At 46.4% G+C, this 20,368-nt stretch overlaps 1 protein-coding gene across 3 annotated transcripts in view; it reads right to left on the bottom strand.

The window, feature by feature from the left end:
• Nucleotides 1-285: 285 nt before the first annotated feature.
• The window catches only part of LAMB2 (laminin subunit beta 2), a 53,841-nt gene continuing 33,758 nt past the window's right edge, over nt 286-20,368 (bottom strand). For 2 of the 3 annotated variants that reach the window (XM_063291451.1, XM_063291452.1), the window contains 13 exons: nt 19,961-20,185; nt 18,443-18,660; nt 16,869-16,965; nt 14,933-15,305; nt 13,831-14,015; nt 9,980-10,221; nt 8,980-9,183; nt 8,608-8,752; nt 6,374-6,581; nt 5,764-5,905; nt 4,927-5,103; nt 2,244-2,403; nt 286-915 (listed from right to left, as the gene is read on the bottom strand). In XM_063291451.1, coding sequence (XP_063147521.1) covers nt 779-915; nt 2,244-2,403; nt 4,927-5,103; nt 5,764-5,905; nt 6,374-6,581; nt 8,608-8,752; nt 8,980-9,183; nt 9,980-10,221; nt 13,831-14,015; nt 14,933-15,305; nt 16,869-16,965; nt 18,443-18,660; nt 19,961-20,185 — 2,513 coding nt within the window. In that variant the 3' untranslated portion in view covers nt 286-778. Of the gene's footprint in view, nt 916-2,243; nt 2,404-4,926; nt 5,104-5,763; nt 5,906-6,373; nt 6,608-8,607; nt 8,753-8,979; nt 9,184-9,979; nt 10,222-13,830; nt 14,016-14,932; nt 15,306-16,868; nt 16,966-18,442; nt 18,661-19,960; nt 20,186-20,368 lie in introns of those variants that run through there. The other variant, XM_063291453.1, reaches the window with a different exon arrangement.

The raw sequence follows: 20,368 nt of genomic DNA, 5'->3' as shown, positions 1-20,368 counted from the left end.
TAAGTCTCATTCTTTATTTTTAGTTTAAGAACGCTGTTAATGCATATATAGAGGCCTACCCATGAAATGAATATAATTATTTTGTAACTTGTGGCCTATATTTGAGCCTGAATGCGCAGAGGTTCCCCAAGGCCTGAAAAATATTTAAAGGGTTCCTCCACGGTCAAAAGGTTGAGAAAGGCTGGTCTAAACTAACGGTGTCAACATTATCTTAGCCTACTTCTAGAATCAGTTGTAAGAATTGAAACTTGCTTTAAACAGACAAAGAAACAAGGTAATATGATGCAAAAAGCATTGCCACTTTGGGTCTTTATTTTCCCACAAACGTAAGCCACTCTGGTTGAGGCAGGTCATGTGAAACATGCATGCCAGTGTAACTACCTCATCTGATCCATTCTTAGACCATCCTTCTCTGTTTAAGCCTCCACACATTGGAAGGAGATTCCTATACTGCTGTGTGTGGAACACTGAAAACAAGAATAGCATAAAAACAGAAAAGCATCAAGTACTGCCAGACTGACATTCCCAGTGCTGGATGTTAGCAGTCTCATAAGAAAGTTATGGGGCAGTGTTGTGTTTCCTGACACAGTGGAGGTTGTGAGCAGGGTGATGTTGATCTATCAAGAGATACTGGGAAGGAATGGCCATAGGAATCGGTGCTCCATGTAGTAGTTGGAGCTAGGCCAGGCTAAGCCAAAAGCAGTGCTGCTTTAAGCACGTGGATGGGGGTAGTAAGTGGGATTTACACTATGGACACGGGAGAGCACATGATGGGGAATCATTGGCAAGTGTTGTAGATTTGGATTTGCTCATTGATGTCTTTCAAGATGCTCCTCATCTTGGCTTCCAGCCCATCCAACTCAGTTGCTTTCTCTTGTAGCAGTCTCTCATTTTCTTCATAGGTTTCTTCCAGCTCTGAGTAAGGAAGCAAGGGAAAAGGGGGTTAAAGATGGAGAAATGCAGGCAGCATAAGAAAAAGTCTTTGCTCATAGTGCATTCTCATTTCTGAATCTAATATCCAAACAGCTAGTTCTACATTATTTTTTCTGAAAATCCAGACAAAATGCCTGCAGTGGGCACTCCCTTTGCCCAAGATAATTGTAGTCCCCCCCACACCCCGCATGCTTGTGTTACTTCTATAATTCATCCTCCCCAACAGACACCTGAGTGCTGCAGAGAACGTGGAGGATCAGGAAGTATGCTGTGTCTGAAGTTTGGCTCTGAGCCCTTCCGTGATTCCTAGACCAGTGTTTCTCAACCTTGGGAACTTGAAGACGTGTGGACTTCAACTCCCAGAATTCCCCAGCCACCAAGGTTGAGAAACACTGTCCTAGACAATTGCCTGACTTCGATGCTTAGCTTTGGACAATAGTTTTGACCATGAAAAAAAAAATCCTTCTTATGATCAGGAGTTGCAAAGGAACAAATCCAAGCCATGCATAGTGTGGAGATTCTTAGTGTAAGATAAAAAAGTAAAAACACTCTTAATTCAGACTGGACTCCTGGTGATGATTTCCATGCAGTTTTCTTGGCAATAGTGCAAGTGGTTTGCCACTGCCTTCTTCTGGGATTGTTCTTTTCGTCTATTTGTTCTTTTTACTTTTCTGGTGGTCTCCAAGGAGTAAGCATATCAAACCCTGCTTAGCTTCTGAGCTTCTTAGCTGCCTGTGTGCATGAACATGCTGTCCTCTGTCCAGAGGCACCTTTCACTTTTCTTGCCAGTGACTTTCTTTCCATTGGGAGATGAGCCTTTGGCCCAAGTACGGCATTCAGCCCAAATGGTATGCTTTGAGAATATTTCAATTTTCTAATTGAAAATGTCTTTTTCTATCCTATTCTGAAATATTATTTGAAAACCTGATTGTTCTCCCAGGCCTTGGGGTGGGTAGGGTGGCTGCTGAGCCTCTGTAGGTTGTTTTTATTTTTGTAGTTTGTCTTCCTCTTCTGGACATCAGTAGTCTATTTTTCTTGTTCTTTACCTGATTTTTCTTGTTCTTGCTTTTTAAGTGTAAGGTGCCCAGAGTCATTTGGAGCAGTGACCTCTAAATTAAACAAACAAACAATGCTATTTGACCCTATTTCAAGGGAGACCACACTGAAAATCTTTGGGAATAAAAGGCCACGCACCAAACAGAGCGTAAGGCAAGAGTTCTGGTTGCCAAGAGCACAGATCACATTAAAACTGGAAATCTGCATTGTGTATTCTGAAGGCGCACACACACACACTCATCTTAGGCACTTACTGCTCAGCCGCCGTAGCTTTTCGTGAGCATTGCGCAGAAGTCCTTTGGCCTCATCTCTCAGGTGCTCTGCTTTCTTTCGGGCCCCCAGTACATGCTGGGCTTTGCGTTCCACGAGCTCCTGCATGGTGCGGTATCGATCACCCAGCGGTCCCTCCAGAACCTGAGATTCAGCAGGAAACAAGAGCAGGCAGTAAACAGAGCTGCAGACCTCCCTGCAGTCTCTTATTCCCCGCACGGTCTTTGAAAGGGGTGGGAAAGGATGGCCAGAGCAAAGACCCCGACTGTGCCTCCTAAGTCATACGATGGCTTTGTCCCACCAGGTGCTTGGCCCGGAGGGGGGGGGGTCCCTCCATATAAGGATTCTTCTGATGGACTACAGTAACACGGCTGGGCTACAGTAATGCGGCTCCCTCAGGAAGGAGGGAGCACAGTCCAAGGAGGGGAGCGAGATAAGAGACAACACAGCCCGGAGCTGGAACATGGGACGACTGAGAGGTTCAGAGTAGCCCCGCCCTAGAGCCTCCCAGATTATTTCCACTTAGGTTAGAGGAGAGTAGCTTTAGTCTGGCAAGATTCTGTCTATATGATGTGAGCAAATAGAGAACCGAAGTGTGGCCGGATCACTTCCTTGTCGTTCCTGCACTGGGCCTGACAATTCCATGGCCGTTTGAAAGCTGCTCTATGTCCCCACAGCTGTCAGCGGTATTAGGATGGGTGCTGAGACGTTTGGGGCTTTTCTTTTGGAATTCCACGGCCTATCTCCCCTGGGGGGGCACTTTTATTTCACTCCTCTGGACCCCTGAGCTTCAAGTTCCATAGGCCGAGGCTCGTTGGACCGCTTTGCTGCTCCTTGCCCAACAGCCCAGAGGAGGCAACAGGAGAGAATGCTCAAGAGGGTCGTCCACTTCCCCCTTCTATTCCTCCTATTCCGTTTCCCACACGAAGCTTTGACCAGTTGGGGTCTCAGCCCTTTTCTTTCTTTGCCTTTTGCATGGAGTGGAGGTGAGAAGATTTTTGTTGCTGCAAGACTCACCGCAGTTCAAGCAGGGCAGGGATTTGTACTCCTCTTCAGCATTTCTGGTCACAGGAGTCAAGACAACCAAAGACTGGTTCTCAGAACTTATGGGATGAAAATGGCCTCACTGGGAACACGCGTGTAGCAGAGGAGAACAAGTCGGTGCCATGAGGCGCTTAAGCTTTAGGCCAGAAAGGGGACTAGCTGGAAGCCCTGAGGTCAACCTTTTCGTTTCTGCTCTCTCCTGAAGTTTAAGAGTTACAAATGTTGGAGTCACCTCGGGCACTATTTTCTCTTTCACACCATGTTGCTGCCTATGCCACACTATGTGGGCTAACAGCACAGATGGTTGAGGGTGCTAGTGAGTGGAGAGGTGATCCTGCCTCTTAGATGTTGGGATTGGTTTCTTAAGGGTCTTCCAGTTAATGATTTCATGCAAAGGTTTAAAGATGCTCCACTGGAGAGAGTGATGGCTATTAGCAGGGATGGAGTGTCTGGAACCTTCCAGAGGAACAACAGCGGAGGATGCTGAGAGTTGTAGTTCTCCAGATACAGGTAGTCCTCACTTAACAACCACAATTGGGACTGGAATTTCAGTTGCTAAGCGAAGTGGTCATTAAGCAAATCCAACATGATTTTACAATCTTTTCTGAGATGGGTTTTAAGCGAACCACATGGTTGTTAAGCGAATCACATGGTTCCCCATTGATTTTGCTTGCCAGAAGCAGGCCAGGAAGGTCAAAAATAGTGATCATGTGACCACAGGACGCTGCGACATTCATAAATGTGAACCAGTTGCCAAGCGCCCAAATCATGATCATGTGACCATGGGGATGCTGCGATGGTCATAAGTGTGAGGACCGGTTGTAAGTTGGTTTTTCAGCACTGTTGTAAGTCTGAACCATCACTAAACAAATGGTTGTTAAGTGAGGACTACCTGTATTGATGAAGTACAACTTCCTCACCACTGGGCTAGAGGGTGGATGAGTATCACCCTGGCTTGTCCATGCCAGAGATTTCAGTGCACACCCATGCAACTCCTGGCAGAAAGTCATTTTTAGGGATGATGGCGTCTTGGCACTGGCCATTTACAGAATTAAAAGCATTTTTGCTACTGGCTTCATGTGTTAGCATCTGATCACTAACTGACAATTTCTAAGACCACACAATCTCACTGTTCTGAGGATAAATTGTCAGAATAAACTGAGATAAAGTTTAGATAATATGTGATAAAATAAATACAGGCAACTTGTGTGTTACCGTTGTCTTGGAACATGTTAGTAAGGACAACCTAGTTCTCAGGATATTTGTGGTAATTCACCAGAGGTTTGAATAAAGTTAGCAAGCCTGAATCTCTGGAGACATTGAGACAAAAATGAAATACAGTGAATCGATGAAGATATATTAGGTCCTAAGCAAAGGAACAAGGAGAGTTTCCAAGTATCATTTTTATCAGAAATGCCTGATCTGCATTATTTGTTGTGAGCTGCCTGATCTGTATGAAAACAGCAGGGCAAGAATATTTTAGAATTAAAAGTAATCAGTTAAGACTCCAACAGAATTTCTATGGCTCTGGATCCCATAACCGAGCAAAGAAAAGATGTTTAAAATCCCAGCTTCAGGCCAAGGGACAGCCATTGCCCATTTTTGCCAAAGAGCCTCGCATACCTGTTCAGCTTCCTCAGCTCGGTTCTTGGCAGCACTGGCTGTCTCTTCTGCTCGTGTGGCTGCCAGGATGTTGCTGGCCCGCTTCATTTTCAGAACATCCACCTGCCTGTCAAGATGGCCCACTCGTTTCTTTGCTGCAGCCAACTCAACCTCGGCATTTGCAGTCTTCCTGTTAATCTGGTGGAATAAAGTAGATAAGAGGGGGACAGAAGAAATGTGCATGGAGGCCCACGTTATGGAAGCATCACCTTATCCAGTCTAGGCTGCTTGCCAATCCTGGGGGAGTCCTTGGTTCGCCAAGAAGCTCCAGGAGATGAAGTGACAGAAGTGATACCTAGAGCACTACCAGAAGTGAACCCAGCCAAGCATAGGTACAACCTCAAGTTCAAGCCTATACAATGGTGATTAAGGGAGGTGAAGGCCTTGTACTTCACCTCATTGTGTTGGTGAGCAGTGGTCCTCTCCAAGAACAGGAATGAGCAGGTCAATCTACCACCTGGCTGCTATGGCCATTTTGCACAGGACTTTGCAGAAAAATCTTGCTCAGATTCACAGAAGTCTTGACTCCTTATGAACAGCAATACTTCATGCTGTGACTGAAGTGATGCATCACCACTTTATCTGGGATTCCTTTTTGCCTGCAGACTCCAGGTAAGTGACTAGGGTGCTCTCTAGCATACCCTGCCATCTGTGCTACTATCTGTTGTGGTAGTAGCTATTGTGGTAACCACAGAAGTAGTATTACTACCAGGCATACCCTGTCTGACACATCTAATGCAACATATGGATATATTATTTTCTTTGGGCTGGTAAAAATAATTTGTTATGGTATCTCACCTCGTTAACAACTGTGTTTGTGTGTTGGATATCATCATCTGCAGAGTTGATGGCTTTTTCGGCAGCGTTTTGGGCACGTTTGGCATCATCAAGAGCCTTTTTCACGGCTTCAGCTCCATTTTTTACACTCTCTGCCCGAGCGCTGGGGAAGAAAAATTCTGTAAGTATGAATAGGACCCTATATCCATCAACAACCTTGATGCTGTAATAGTCGCTGGCATAAATGACAAATTTAGAGGGAGGCAGTCATAGGCCTATTAGTGGCCATTATCATTAGATGGAATCTTCCCATTTCAGGTGCTCAATATCTCTGATTACAAGATACTCAGGATACAAAGGAGAGAGGTTCATTTGTCTGCGCTATGCTTGCTTGTAAATTTCCCAGACCATTTAGATGAGATACTATAGTTTTCTGCCAGCTCAAGCAATGTTGGAGCACCCTTCAGTTCAGTAGAGAAAAAAGGCCATGGAAAGGCAGTTCTAATTTCTGACATGTAGCATGTTTAACTCATATATAAACATTCTCCAGTTAGAAATTGGTCAGAACCCAGCTAAAAATAGATTTAGTCTGCTTTTCCTGAGGCTCCCCTATTCTCCCTGCCATACTCACTTGGCCCGGCGTGCATCCTGCAGTAGCTGCCCTGCGATGCGGACATCCCCTGCCGTTTGATCCAGGATAGCATCCACGTTGGCAAGGCTGCTGACCCGTTCCTTGATTTCCTCAGCAAGATGGTGGATCTGCACAGGGGAGGCTGGGATGGAGAGCTCCAGCACGCGGGAAGCCACCAGGGCAATGCTGTCAGGATCAGCCCCCTCGACTGTGTGCAGGATGGATCCATTAGAGCTGTGGAAAAGTAAATGGCAGCCCCCTCCTGGCCATCCACAGGACTCCATCTTAAATGGGCCTCTCTGCCTTAAACTCTGTTGTCTTCCATCCTGATAGGAACATTCTCCCAAATTCCCCCAAACTATCTGTTATATACATTTTCTCACTGAGATACTTTGTTTTTAAATTTATGAGACAATTTGGAAGCTTTGCTGAGAAATGGGGCCAACTGGGGGCGGGGGAGCAAAGCAGGAGAGCCATTTGCTCTGGGCCTCAAGTGAAAGAGGACTCAATTTTAGACTATTTTTTTATTTAATTTTCTATCCCACCTTTATTATTTTTATAAATAAGGTGGGGAACATGCCTAGTACTCCTTCCTCCTCCTCTTTGCCCCACAACAACAACCCTGTGAGGTGAGTTGGGCTGAGAGAGCGTGACTGGCCCAAGGTCACCCAGCCGGCTTTCATGCCTAAGGCAGGACTAGAATTCACAATCTCCTGGTTTCTAGCCGAGGACCTTAACCATTAGACCAAACTGGCTCCTATTGCTTTTTATTCTATTTTAAAACAGCAAATTACGTCTCATCTTTTGTTCTTTTGGTGCTTTGCAAGGGTGTCAAAATCCGCAAGATGTCAGGCACATTGATTTTGCATGCGTGTACAAAGGAGGCAGGGCTTTGATCTCCATGTTGTGCCCACTATCTTGCACATCTTCACCACCACTGCCCCTCCAGATACTTTTGTTCTATTTTCATAAGTTTTTATTATTTTTGGCTAAGGCCCTCAAAAGTTGGAAGTGGCCTGAACCTCCCCAGATCGCCAAGAAGGCCTGATCCTGGTGCCAAATTCAGAGCGGGAGATGGTTGCTGCTGGAGCACAACGAGGTAGCTGGTCTACACATCTAGTTAACCATTATGGCAGCTGTAAACCACCTTCTGAAGGGCATCAGGTTGGGGGAGGCTGAACTAGGTGATTGGTTTTTAGAAATTGGGAGAGGGGAGAGAGATTCCCAAGAAGGAAGTGAAATGAGTTAATTCAGGCAGGACTGGAGAAAAACATGGAAGAATTTAGGATACTTTCAGGAACAGTGGCCTCTTTGCTTCTCTTTTTCTGTCTCGTTCTTAAATCCGAATGTACTTTCTACTTCTAGTTCCCCAAAATTGCAGTTTTTTTGAAGCAAAATGAGCTGATGTATGAGTGTTCATGATCACCTTTTGAATGTATGTGAATCACAATACGTAATTTCTTTTGTGGGATGTTTCTGTCAAACTCAGTCTTCTTCTAATAAGTTTGGCTCAGAGAGGCCAGATTGGCGTCAGACACAGAAGGATCCCCTTGAGTTGAGCTTGACTCCTGATGGTATCATGGGCACATCTAGGCAGGGTTCTGGGCAATAATAAGGAAGTGGCTTGCCAATATCTTCTTCCAGGGTGGTTTTTCAATGTCCTTATTTTTCTTAATTAAATCTAGGCCTTGCCTTTTGTCTGAGAATTCAAGGTGGCCTTTATAGTATCCCCTGTCCTATATTTCCCCCCAGTGACAACGCTGTGAGGTAGCTTGGGCTGAGGAAGGGTGACCGGGAGATTCCATGGCTGAGGGTATATTTGAACCTGTGCCTGTCTCCCCAGTCCCAGTCCAGCACTTTAACTATTAACCACACTGGCTCTCCCACAGTCCTGCTGTTTTCTAGTGGTCTCTCATCCAAGATTTAACCAGGACTGGGCCTGTTTAGCTTTTTGAAATTAGTCAAAGACGTCTAGCTGCTTCTACCTAGCTGGGCCAGGGAAGATGTCTGAAAATTGGATGATTCTTGATGGCATGAAGCCTGGGATTTATTTTTTATGTCCTTCTGTTTTATTTTATGCTTATTAGATTTTATTGAATGTTTTGGACTATACCTGGAATATTTTACACAACTTGCCTTGAGAGATACCTGTTTATGGAGGGCAGAATATACTTTTAATAAAATACAACAAAAGCAGAATGGGCTGGGGTGGGTACCTTAGCTCATGTACTTACGATTAAGGAATTCTTTGACTTGCTGGATAAGGTCTCGCAGCTCCTTATTTGAGTGCTCCAACCGAGCTTTGGTGGCATTGGCGTGGTCCAAGGCTGCCTGTGCCCTCTGCTTGGCTTCAGCTGCCCGCGCCTTAGCATTGGAGACCTGCCCAAAACACATCCAAGGGCCTGGTATAAACCAGCAGGGGGCAGCAGATACCCAGAGATAAGGAAATGGCTGCTGCTTCCCAGAATTAATTCTGCTTCCCAGAATGAACTGGAGAACTGTATCCCACTGGGATCTTCTGATGGGATATGAAAGGCACAAAACTGAAACGTCTTCAGATCTGCCCTGATCTGCAACCAACACCCCGCCCCCCAGATTTCCCCTACCTGATGCAGCAGGCTTTCCACTTCTGAGACTGCATTGTGCAGCTCCTCTTCAACATGGCGGGCTCGGTCCAGTGCGTTGTCAGCTGTGGCTACTGCTCCATTGCAGTGGAGGCCTCCACAGTGACGTCTGCCATCCTCGTCATAGCAACCAGCCCCTCCACAGGAATCGATGGCACAGGGAGTATCTCCCTGGGCCCCACAGACCTAGGAGAGGGGGCAGGCGCTGATACTGCTGAAGCTGCAGTGATCTTTCACTTTATCCCCCCTCCCACGCTTTTCGCAGTAGCCCCTCCTAGACTGCTCTTCCCCTCAATCCACATTGGCAATTTACGTGTCCCTTGATTCTGACTCCATTATACAAGCAAGAGTTTTATGGCACCTTAGAGACAAATAAACAAACTTTCAGGAAAAACAGTCCACTTGATTAGTTGCACTTCTGAATAAAGAGTGGATTTACTGGTATTCACATTTATTTACACAAACGCACAGAGAGCTACTGTTGGGAGGAAGCAGAGAAAGGGAAATGAAATGATTGAAGGAGAGGTGGGAAACAGTGGTAATTTTCCTCCAAGAGCAGAGCAGTTATATGTGATGGAAATTCTTGCGCTGAGGAGCTAGTTAGCCTACACAAAGCAACGTGTTCTTTGTTCATGAGAAATGGTGTTAAATCTTCTAATGAAGTTGAACTCTGCTGTTGCCAAGCTCCACGAGGCTGACAAACCAAAGAAGCAAGAACCACCTGGATGCTAGTCTGGGGTAAAAACGTAATCTTGAAAACTGCTTGAGTAAATTCCCAGCCAGACTTATAGTGAGTTAATTAAGGCAAAGATTCCTGGAAACGCTTCCTTCCCAAAGCTGCTCACACCTGTTTGGTGGATTTATTCCAATTACACTGATATCTAGATGCGCAGATTTTCTGATGGTGCTGGCACTTTCGCCCCACTTCCCATGATGTTTCATTCTTAGCAGACTTTGGGCATCCTGTTGCCACTCTCCTCACCTTCTCATTGATCTGATCCAGTCTCAGCCCTCGGATGCGTGTCGAGAGGTCCCCCAGCCCACGGCGGTTGGCTGCATTCTGCCGATTAAAAGCTTCCCTCCGGGACGTCATCAGGTGTTCGGTGCGACGCCGGGAAGCAGCTGACTTGCTGACAGGACTAGGCACAGCCAAGGTTGAGGCATTCGCCCGGAGCTCTGCTTCACGCGACAGCACAAAGAACTGGTGGATACTGTCATAGGCCCCTGCCAGGGTGAGGAATTATTTAAAATAAGCATCCCAGAGACGTGTCCTGGGCAGTAAAACCTCTTCTACTAAAACCCTGCTAGAATGATCACTGTGTTTCCAAATTCCCACTTGGGGGAAACAAGCAGAATGGAGACAACACAGAAGATGACCTATTTCCCCACCACAGTTGCAAATTCTGGTTTCAAAGCAGGTGAGATATTGGTAGAATTGATTTGCTTCGCTGGATTTGAGAAAACTGGGGTGAGGGAGGAGAGACCTGGCTTTATCCCCACAGTATCAGTTCCAAAGTGAGACCAGGAGCATGAAAAACGTGGGAGAAATGTACAGAAATGGGTAGATCTGTTCATCCCTCCTCTCTCCTGCCCATGAATCTAAAAGTGAGCTTTCAGGAAAAGGTCAGGAAGCAAATCTCAGCTGAAGAGACCCTTAAGAGTGCATTGATAAGGGACTTGTACAAATAGAACCACTGTGGCACCCAAAGCATTTTCCGCTGCAGCGAAGACAAGGTGCTGTTCACCTTAAATGGCAGCCTGCCTCTTTGCACTAGAGTGCTGCAATCAATCAACGGGCACAAGCCTGGATATATGCACAATTCTGTTCCTGTGGGTCATGTGAATTTTTGGGGCATATCATGGTTTAAAGAATCTGCATTCAATCATAATTCTTCATCATCATTATTGGAGAAATTGTGCTGACAAGCACTTGGACAGGGATATGACACTGGTGTAGTGAAATGCTCTGTGAGTCAATCAGAATGAACATCTACAATGATAAATCAGATTATATGAATATATAATGTAGTCCCAACTGCAGGTAAACTCCGTTTTCTCCTGGCTCTGCAGCCAGAATTACAAGTCATAAAATGGGATGTAACTGAAAGGGCCTGAAGACACTTTCACTCCCCATCCCACCCCCCATTCGCAACTATCCCTTTTCTATTCGTCCATGGGATAACAAAGCAGACAGGCAGCCACAGCGCCCCCAAAAGGGCAAGGAATTATGAAGCACTGGGCAGGAGAATGGGAGGGATGGGACACGGAGGGTGCTTTCTTCCTTTCTTCCTGTTGAAGATCACGGTCCAGGAAGAGAGGGAATACAGAAAGCTAATTATAGAGTATGCAGGTGGTGCCAATGCGATCAGCTTGGATTCTTCAATCATGAGATTTATGAGGGATTCTGGCAAGTGATGGGCTGCACCTCATGAAATCTGGGAAAAATGAAAGTGCCTTGCAAACCTGATTCAGAGAACTTTAAGCTGAATCTTGTGGAGGAGGGAGAAGTCAGCCAAGAAAATAATGCAGTGACAGATTATGGGAATGGAACTAAGATGTGGGATATGGAAGCAACAAATAATAAGCATAAAGGAAGGAACAGTTCAAGTTGTACGATCCAAGATTTCCAATGTAACTCTATAAATGCATGGAGAATGGGGAACAAATAGCAAGGACCAGAATTATTAATGCCAGCAGGCTAATATGACTTAGGAGGCATATTTGTTTTATCCTGGTGGGATAAAACTTAAGAGTGGAATGCAAGGACTGAAGAGTGTAACTCAACCAAAATGTAGATGACAGCAGGAAAGAAGGCGCAATATACATGAACAGAGTGCATACATGTAGTGAGCCAGGAATTTGCACAAGGATCCAGTCAGCAGCATTTGGGTAAGAATGTAAAGAAAGGGCAGCAACAACATTATGGGTAGTCCTTGCTTAATGACCACAACTGGGACCAGAATTTTGGTTGCTAAATGATGTGGTCGTTAAGTGAATACAACCTGATTTTACGACCTTTTTTGTGGTGGCCGTTAGGTGAATCATCACGGTTGTTAAATGAATCACATGGTTGTTAAGCGAACCACAGAGTTGTTAAGTGAATCATGCAGTTCCCCATTGATTCTGCTTGCTGGAAGCTAGCTGGGAAAGTTGAAAATGGCAGTCGCGTGACCATGGGACCCTGTGACGGTTGCAAATGCAAACCAGTTGCCAAGCGCCCAAATTGCAATCATGTGACTGCAGGGATGCTGCAATGGGTGTAAGTGTGAGGACTGGTTGTAAATCTGGTTTTTTAGTGCCATCGTAAGTCTGAACCATTGCTAAATGAATGGTTGTTAAGTGAGGATTACCCGTATTGTGGGGATGTGCTGTAACTACCAAGCTAGGCAGAATGTTGGGATTAAGCATTTCTAGGCCAAATTATAGAACTTTTAGGGAGGAGAGACACAGGGCTCTTCCTTCTGTCCTACTAGCTGGGGCACAAAGAGTCCTCATTAGCCATTTTTAAAGGTAATATCTTCACAGTGCCTTCAATTCACACTTAGCCGGCTGCATCTGTCCTTAGCTCTTAGGTTTTAAAGTGCCCTCCTTTTGGCACAAAAAGACCTACGCAGTTTCCAAAGTAGATTTGGCCTGATCAGGGGCTGGGAGCTGCCCAGCAACTATTGGCTACCAGCAGTTGCTGCAAGGATGCCTCCCAACCCCCCGGGACCCTGCCCATTCTTTCAGGGCCATTCTCCTTTAGGCAGCAGGAGAGTCCAATTCTTCCAAACTAGGCTATCCTCTCAGACCAAAAAAACCACTTCTCCCCACATCTCCTGCCAGACCAGGCTGCCAGGGTTCAGAGCGATGCAAGAGAAAGTGAGAGGGAAGTACTCTTTAGCAGCCCCCCTCAAAAAAAGCTGCCCTCCCACAATCAGGCCCTGCAGCACCAGGTCCATGGCAGGTTGCACAAGGTTATCAACCAACCAAACACACAGCCAGTGGGTTTCCAGGAGAGTGATGGACACACATCCAAAAATGCTCCTCTCCCTTTATGGGACAGAAACTTCAAGCCCCTCTTCCACAGGGAAGCTGGACAGGTTTACTGTCGGGGAGATGGTGGCTAAAGAGTTGCTTCCCACGGTGTTTCTTGCCACCTGGAAAACAGGAGAGGAGGGAAGCTGGGAGGATGTGGCTCTACCTGATAGCTCTCAGATCCTATGGCAGAATTCTTGGAGTTAGAGAGTTGTTTCCCCCATTTCTCTGTACCACCTATTTCAAACAGAATCTTCCTACCCAAAATAGGCAGGCTGAGAAGACATGCTACGGATTCCCCCCTGCCCCAAGATGTTAAGGTGGTGGGAGCCCCTAAGTGGAATTAGAATGGCTCCTTCCCTGGTGCCCTTCCAGCAAATCATGAAGAGGGTACTTTCCGAAAAAGCCTTTGGAGCAGAGGGTGTCACTAATCACAGGCAGCTGGATGGGGGGTGGCTAGAATGGAGCCAGATGGTATTGTTGAAGACTAGGAGGGTTTTAGGTTTTATGAAGGTAGGAGAGTCATGATGAATAGGGAGCATACACACTGTAAACAAAATAATCAAGGCTAGCTGATAGGTTCATCACTGCCGTGTCATTTAAACCCAAAACAACTTACCTGCAACATGCATTTTATATTATGATGATCACCAGAGAAGGCTTTCCATTGGAACAGGAAATCCTGAGGATTCGTGGCGTCTATCCGGTATAAAGGAGAGCCACTGAACAGCAGTATTTAGCAAGTCAAACTAGGAGTGGAAAAAACTACACTCTAATCCCCATTCCCTGGATGGAGCAATGATAGAAGACACTTACCCAACACGTTGGCATTGATGAGAATATTAAGCTGGTGTTTCAGGTCTGCTAGGCTGAGGTTGAGGCTTCGAACGCTGCGCTCCAGGGTACCCAGTGCGTGATTGGCATTAAAATTCTTGTCCTGGGTGGCTGTCAGCAATCCCTCCAGCTGGGTCAGTGTTTCTGTTATATCAGCTATCTCCTGCCTGATCAGAGCAAGAGGGGGGACATGAGATACACCCCCCAGACAAGTTAATCCACGGTGACTCCTCTTCTTTAGGGCAGGTTCCTCCTCCTGCTTCACAAATTAACTAGAGAAACTAGAGTTTAGTTGCAAAAAGCAGCTGCTTTATGTCCTGAAATTCCTCAGACCCACATCAGTCTTGGAAGAGCTGCTGCCAGTCAGAGGAGATGATTTGGGGTAGATGATGTACAGGTAGTCCTCATTTAATGACCATTTGTTTAGTGATGGTTCGGACTTATGGTGGTGCTGGGAAAAAAATGACTTGTGACTGGTCCTCACACTTACGACTGTCTCAGCATCCCCACAGTCACATGATCATGATTTGGGCACTTGGCAACTGGTTTGCATTTATGGACATCACAGTGTCCTGTGGTCATGTGATCGCCATTTTCAACCTTCTCAGCCAGCTTCTGGCAAACAAAATCAATGGGGGAACCGCATGATTCCCTTAATGACCATGTGGGTCACTTAATCCCATGGTGATTTGCTTAATGACAGCCACAAAAAAGATCATAAAATCAGGTTGGATTCGCTTAATGACCACTTCGCTTAGCAACCCACTGTTTCCAATTGTGGTCATTAAGCGAGGACTACCTGTAAAGCACTTTCCTATTGCTAAAGAGGGAAGCTAACATCAAGCCTTGATGAGGACAGAGATCCATTCCCTAATGCTTATCCAGTACATCTAACCATTGGAGATGCACCTCTGTGGGAGATGGAAGTTTCGGGGGTTTTTACATTAGGTTAGGCTAAGAACAACTGGAAAGAAGTTGAGGACCTCCAGTTTACACAGCATGCACTCTGGGTTATGATCCCTGCTCTTCCACTCCAGCCTGCTCCACATCCTGGGCCAGTTTAGCTGATGTTGCTTTAACTTACCGCACATCATCCATATTACGCAAGAGGTGGGTGATGGTGTTGGCGGTGGCATTGCGAGCGCTGACCACACCCTGGATGGCACTCAGTTTGTCCTGCAGTCGACGGAAGGGGCCCTCGAAAGCCCCAGCAAGCCCCATCTGGTGGAATTGTTGGGCCCGCTGCATCAGGCTGCGGGTGTGGGCAGCCAAATCTTGCACAATGCGATCCCAGTCTCCAAAGCATTGGTGGCAGGGCTGGCAGGCGGGGAATTCACCAGCAAAGCCACGGGAGCAATGGTCACAACGCACGCCTGACACACCCGGGCGGCAGGAGCAGTGCCCAGTGGTACGGTGACATTGCAGCTTCTCAATCCCACGTGGATCACAGTCACAGGCTGCCAACAACACACAAAGAGCATGAGCCCACCCTCTCTGCTCTTTTACCCAGTGCCTCTTAGCAACCTAAGATCAGAAGGGACTGCGTTCTTCCAGAAAGAATTCCTTTAACAAGCTAAACTGAACGCCAGGCTTCCAAATCCCTCTTCCTATTGCATATGCTTCAGTTCTTCTATTCCAGTCAACACAGGCTCTATTTTCCCAACATGGATGCCTTTATTTCAGGTAGGATTGTTCTAAAAGAAGGACCATCTTTTCACAATTTCATCTGCTTGACTGCCTGCATGCATATCGTTGCACACTCAGCTGTCATGATCTCTGCTGAGGACTAATTTCCTTATCGGCTGCAACTTTAGGAACATTGCATCCCACAGTTAGGGCTGGGTTAAGTTGCCTGTGGACCACGTGCAAATGATACAGGTAGTCCTCGACCTATGACCATTCATTCAGCGACTGTTCAAATTTACGACGGTGCTGAACGAAGGGACTTTCGACCTGGGCCCTAAGTTATGGCTGTTGCAGCACCCCTGCTGTCACGTAATTGCGATCTGGGCCCTTGGCAATTGATTCGCACTTATGACCAGTTGCCAAGCAGCCCATGATCATGTGATCGCCATTTGCAATCTTCCCAAACCAGTCAATGGGGAAGCTGGCAGGAAAGATTGCAAGCTGCTGCTCCTGCTGAGAGGACTTCCTCTTATCTCTGGGGGCTGGCTGGAAAAAGCTCCATGCTAAAATCCAAGCAGGATTTTCAGCCACAGAGGACTTTCAGCCCCAGAGAGGGGAGGCTTCAGAAGCCTCTTGACTCTGGGGAGGAAAGTCCAAGCAGTTCTGAGGCCCTCATGCAGCCGACCTGCACCGCACCACCGTGCACCCTCCCTGATCCTCCACACACCCCACGCACCCCCTTGCTCCCTCCCCCACCGGGCAATGCCTGGGGTTTGCAACTTCCTGCCAGCTTCCCCACTGACTTGATTGTGGGAAGCTGGCAGGAAGTTGCCTCACCTAACGATTGGGGCATTCACTTAAAAACGGCAACTGGGACTGCCAGGATTGCCGTCGCTAAGCAATGCAGCCAGGTGATGTTTCGCCTAACAACCGCATCGCTTAGCAATGGAAGTCCCGGTCCCAATTGTGGTCAAGTTGAGGACTACCTGTACTATCATCTGAGGGTCAATTTGGTGTAGTAGGCGTTGGACTGGGAGCGGGCAGAACCAAGTTCTAATCCATCTCAGCCACCAATGCTCACTGGATGACTTTCAGCCAGTTGTTCTTTCTCAGCCCAACCTACCTCACAGGGGCCGAGCACTCTATATGCCACCCTGAGGTCCTATACAGGATAGAAATATAATAAATGCATCAATAGAGCGCTAAAGTGCTGCTTTTCAATGGTGAAAATTTTGGTTTTTTTTAAAATGGACTTAAATAGGAATATTAAGACTCTGCTAGATGTAAGGCATTTATTTTGCCTTTAAAAGAAACCCACCAACCCCACCAAAAAACAGATTCAAATTTGGAGTCTGTTGTTTTGACAAAGTTTCATGTCTTGCTTTCACACTTACCTCTGCACTGCTGACCTGGCTGACCCCAGTGGTTTTCCTGGCACTCTGAACAGGTGCGGCCCCCGAATCCTGGCCGACACTGGCACTGCCCTGTGAACTACAAAGACAGGCTCCATCAGAGGACCTGAGACTGCTAACAATAGCAGAGGTAGAGATGTGAGGCGTGGGAGAGGAGGCAGGAGAAGGAGAAGTGGCATCAACAGTAACAACAATAAAAATATACTACTGTGTAATATTAAAACATCCTGAAGTATATTCTCTGTAAAGCCTCTAATTCTCTTCTCTACCTTAGTATCTTCCCATTAGAGGTAATGGGAATTATAACAGAAGATATATTTATGAGAATAACCTTGGGAGACAGGAGGAAGAGCTGCAGCCTAGACAATGGTCTGATAAAAGAAATCCAGAGGAGGGATGGGGTGGAAAAAGCATCTCAGAAGGGACCCTCCCCAGTTCTTGGGGAAGTAAAGGCAGGGGAGGGGGGAAGGGCTTTCAGACTTGCAAGATTCTGTTACTGTAATCTTACAATAAAGGTAGTCTTAGTCCTCAAGGTTTGTTTCCTGTCTGGACTACCTCAACGGGCTGACAATATCTGCATAGTACCAAGATGAAAGAAATGACAACAAACTACAGTATATGGTAGGTAAGCATTATTACCCCTATAGTGCATATCAGCTGTTTTCGGACAATATGGCTTTCTTGCTCAAAACTGCTTAAATTCATAGTGGGATGACGTTTGGACTTTGCTATAGCCACTCTGCTGTAAGGAGGCAGAAGAGAAGAATAGTACAGTAGCTGCAGCAGAGACAGCAGCTGCAAAGAATAGTAGCTTCTCCAAGCCTGTTTCACTTCAGCCTGAACCACGTTCGGGTCTATTTTTATGGTGAAGCACCTTACCTGACTATTCTGGGCTCTTGCAAGAACAGCAAATTGTTTTGATATCCAAGCAGATCTCTGTTCAGTGCTTCTACACTGACTGGTAGTCTTTGACTTACAACTACAATTGGGACCGGAACTTCTGTCGCTAAGCGATGGTCACTAAGTGAGTCGCACCTGATTTCACGACCCTTTTTGCCATGGTCGTTAAGTGAATCACATAGTCGTTAAGCAAATGTGGCTTCCCCCATTGAGTTTTCTTGTCAGAAACCCCCTGGGAAGGCTGCAAATGGCAATCATGTGACCTTGGGATGCTGCAATGGTCGTAAGTGAGGACTGTTTGCAAGTCACGTTTTTCAGTGCTGTCATAACTTCAAACAGTCACTAAATGAATGGTCATAAGTTGAGGACTATGTGTACACTGATCTCAAAAATAACTTCTGTGTGTGTGCGTGCATCCTCTGAAGGCAATGCAGACATCACACCTCCAGCCCGCTTTTATCCTCTTATTCAGCCATGAAATACAGCTGAATTAAACTCTCTTCCCCTTCCTAGCCTATCAGCCAAGCAGCCTCCTCCAAGACTGAGTCTTCCAGGTTCTAGCCCACACTGTTCTCAACACTGGAAGCTCTCCACTGTTCAGCAGAACACTGACGAAGGTGTCTACACCTGCCTTGCCTAGCAGAGCTCAGACTGACCTGATTACAAGCAGGGCTCAATGAGTAATGGGAGTGGCAATCACACGGTTGGCAGCCCTGTCCACTGGTTAAGTTCCAGAAGTTGGGGGCGCAACGGTCACAGTTCTGTCCTTGGACACTGGGTAGGCACTGGCACTGCCCACTGTACCGATCACATTGGCACTGCTCCTGTGAGGAGCATTTGCTTCGGACTGTACCCAGATAATTACAAGAACAACCTGCAGGAAGGGAGAAAATACAATATTGGGTCACTTCTTCTTTGGAGGAAAAAAGATACAGTAACTGTGTAATGGTTGCCTATTCTAAAACACTATCAGACTCATGAGCAGGAATTCAAAGATATCTGATTTATTAAAGAATAGTATGCAGGATCACAGAGAAAGCTGAGAATGATAAAAGCGCGCCAAATGCAAACTAAAAACCCTCGGTGTAAATGAGATCCCTCCCCCTGTAGAATCTTCCCAAGTTCACAATCCCAGGTGCTCCTAACGGTTTCTGATGGTCTGCGGGAAAAGTCCTTGAACAGAGCACATAACCCAAACACATTCCATTGTAATGAACACAGATGCAGAGCTTGGTACAAGGTTTCACAGCAGCTCCCTCCCAAACAGAAACGCGCGTCAGCACCATGGCATGGGAAACGTTACGATGTACAGTGCACATTGAAACAGTGAACATGACACTGGTGGGTCAAACCAACTTTACAGAAAAGTAGATAAATATTATGTCTATCCAAAAGAAGCCAGTCTCACTGGACACCATAAACCAAAGCTTTTTATTTCTGAAATGGCTGGGATATATTACAGGTTAGCATCAATGTTTTAGTAGGACTGTGTATGCATGTGAAGCATGAAGGGGCAGCAAAATTAATCTGATTCTCAGCTTCCTCAAATCTTAGTCTATAAGGGAGCCATAAAAACCAAGCAAAACAAAACTACTTGCATCCCACTGGGACCTATCCTGCCTCATGGATCATTTCTAGTCCCATTTATCAACAATAAGGAGGACCAGTCATTGATTCTCTCTCTCTCTCTAACAGAAGGCTGAAAGTCCTGGTTGTCTGAAGAAGAAACCAGATCCAGAATTAAAAGCAGTTTCTCTAGCACATTTTGGCACGTGGGTGTTATGCTTTATGCATATTTCCAAAGGCCTTAATACAACAAGTCTTGCCCATCAAAAAGGGATAGGAGGCATCACAGGTTATTCCCTTAGTAATAATTCTGTTGAGATTTGAGATTGGGAATGACAAAATGATAAATGCCAAGGCATAACCAGATTGGAAACCCCAATATCCAGTCTCACGCTAATTTAACAGCAGAGCACCAGCTGCTAAAAGAAGTATGGAAGCCATAGACTGTTCTTAAGTTTTCTTATGGTCGTGAAAGAGAGGATTTCCCTTTAATGCCAGAAGGCAGTTGACAGAAGGAATGGACACCAAGGTCAGAGCTAGGAAAGCAGACAAGCAGCAGCAGCCCTGGGCCCTGGTCCAGGCAGTCTGTATCTGCAGCAAACACTCACGGTGGCAGGTACGTCGAGCGGCATTGCCATAGTAACCCCTTTGGCAATGTTGGCATTGGTCTCCCTCTGTGTGGTAGAGGCACCGAAGACATTGGCCTGTGCGTCGATCACAGGATTTGGGGTCTGCCAGATCAATGTTGTTATTACAGGCGCAGGGCTGGCATCGTCCCCTAACCTGCCAAGGGTTGCCATAATAACCAGGAGCACACTCGTCACAGCGTGGGCCTGTGTGAAAGAAGAGCGTCGTTTGGGGCGGCTGGTGCAAACAGGAGCGAACTCACTTGTCTCCCCAACATACAGAACCCAACCACAGGTCTTTCACTTCCCTCGGTTCCAGCCTCCAAAGCCTCCCAGACCCGATCTCGTCCTGCTCTTTCAACACAGCTGGTGTTCTGTAGAGAGTCACCG

Source organism: Candoia aspera, chromosome 2 (assembly GCF_035149785.1).
Source record: "Candoia aspera isolate rCanAsp1 chromosome 2, rCanAsp1.hap2, whole genome shotgun sequence".
NCBI lineage: Eukaryota > Metazoa > Chordata > Lepidosauria > Squamata > Boidae > Candoia > Candoia aspera.
The sequence above is the reverse complement of the archived record's forward strand: the minus strand, read 5'-3'. Positions and strand labels throughout refer to the sequence as shown.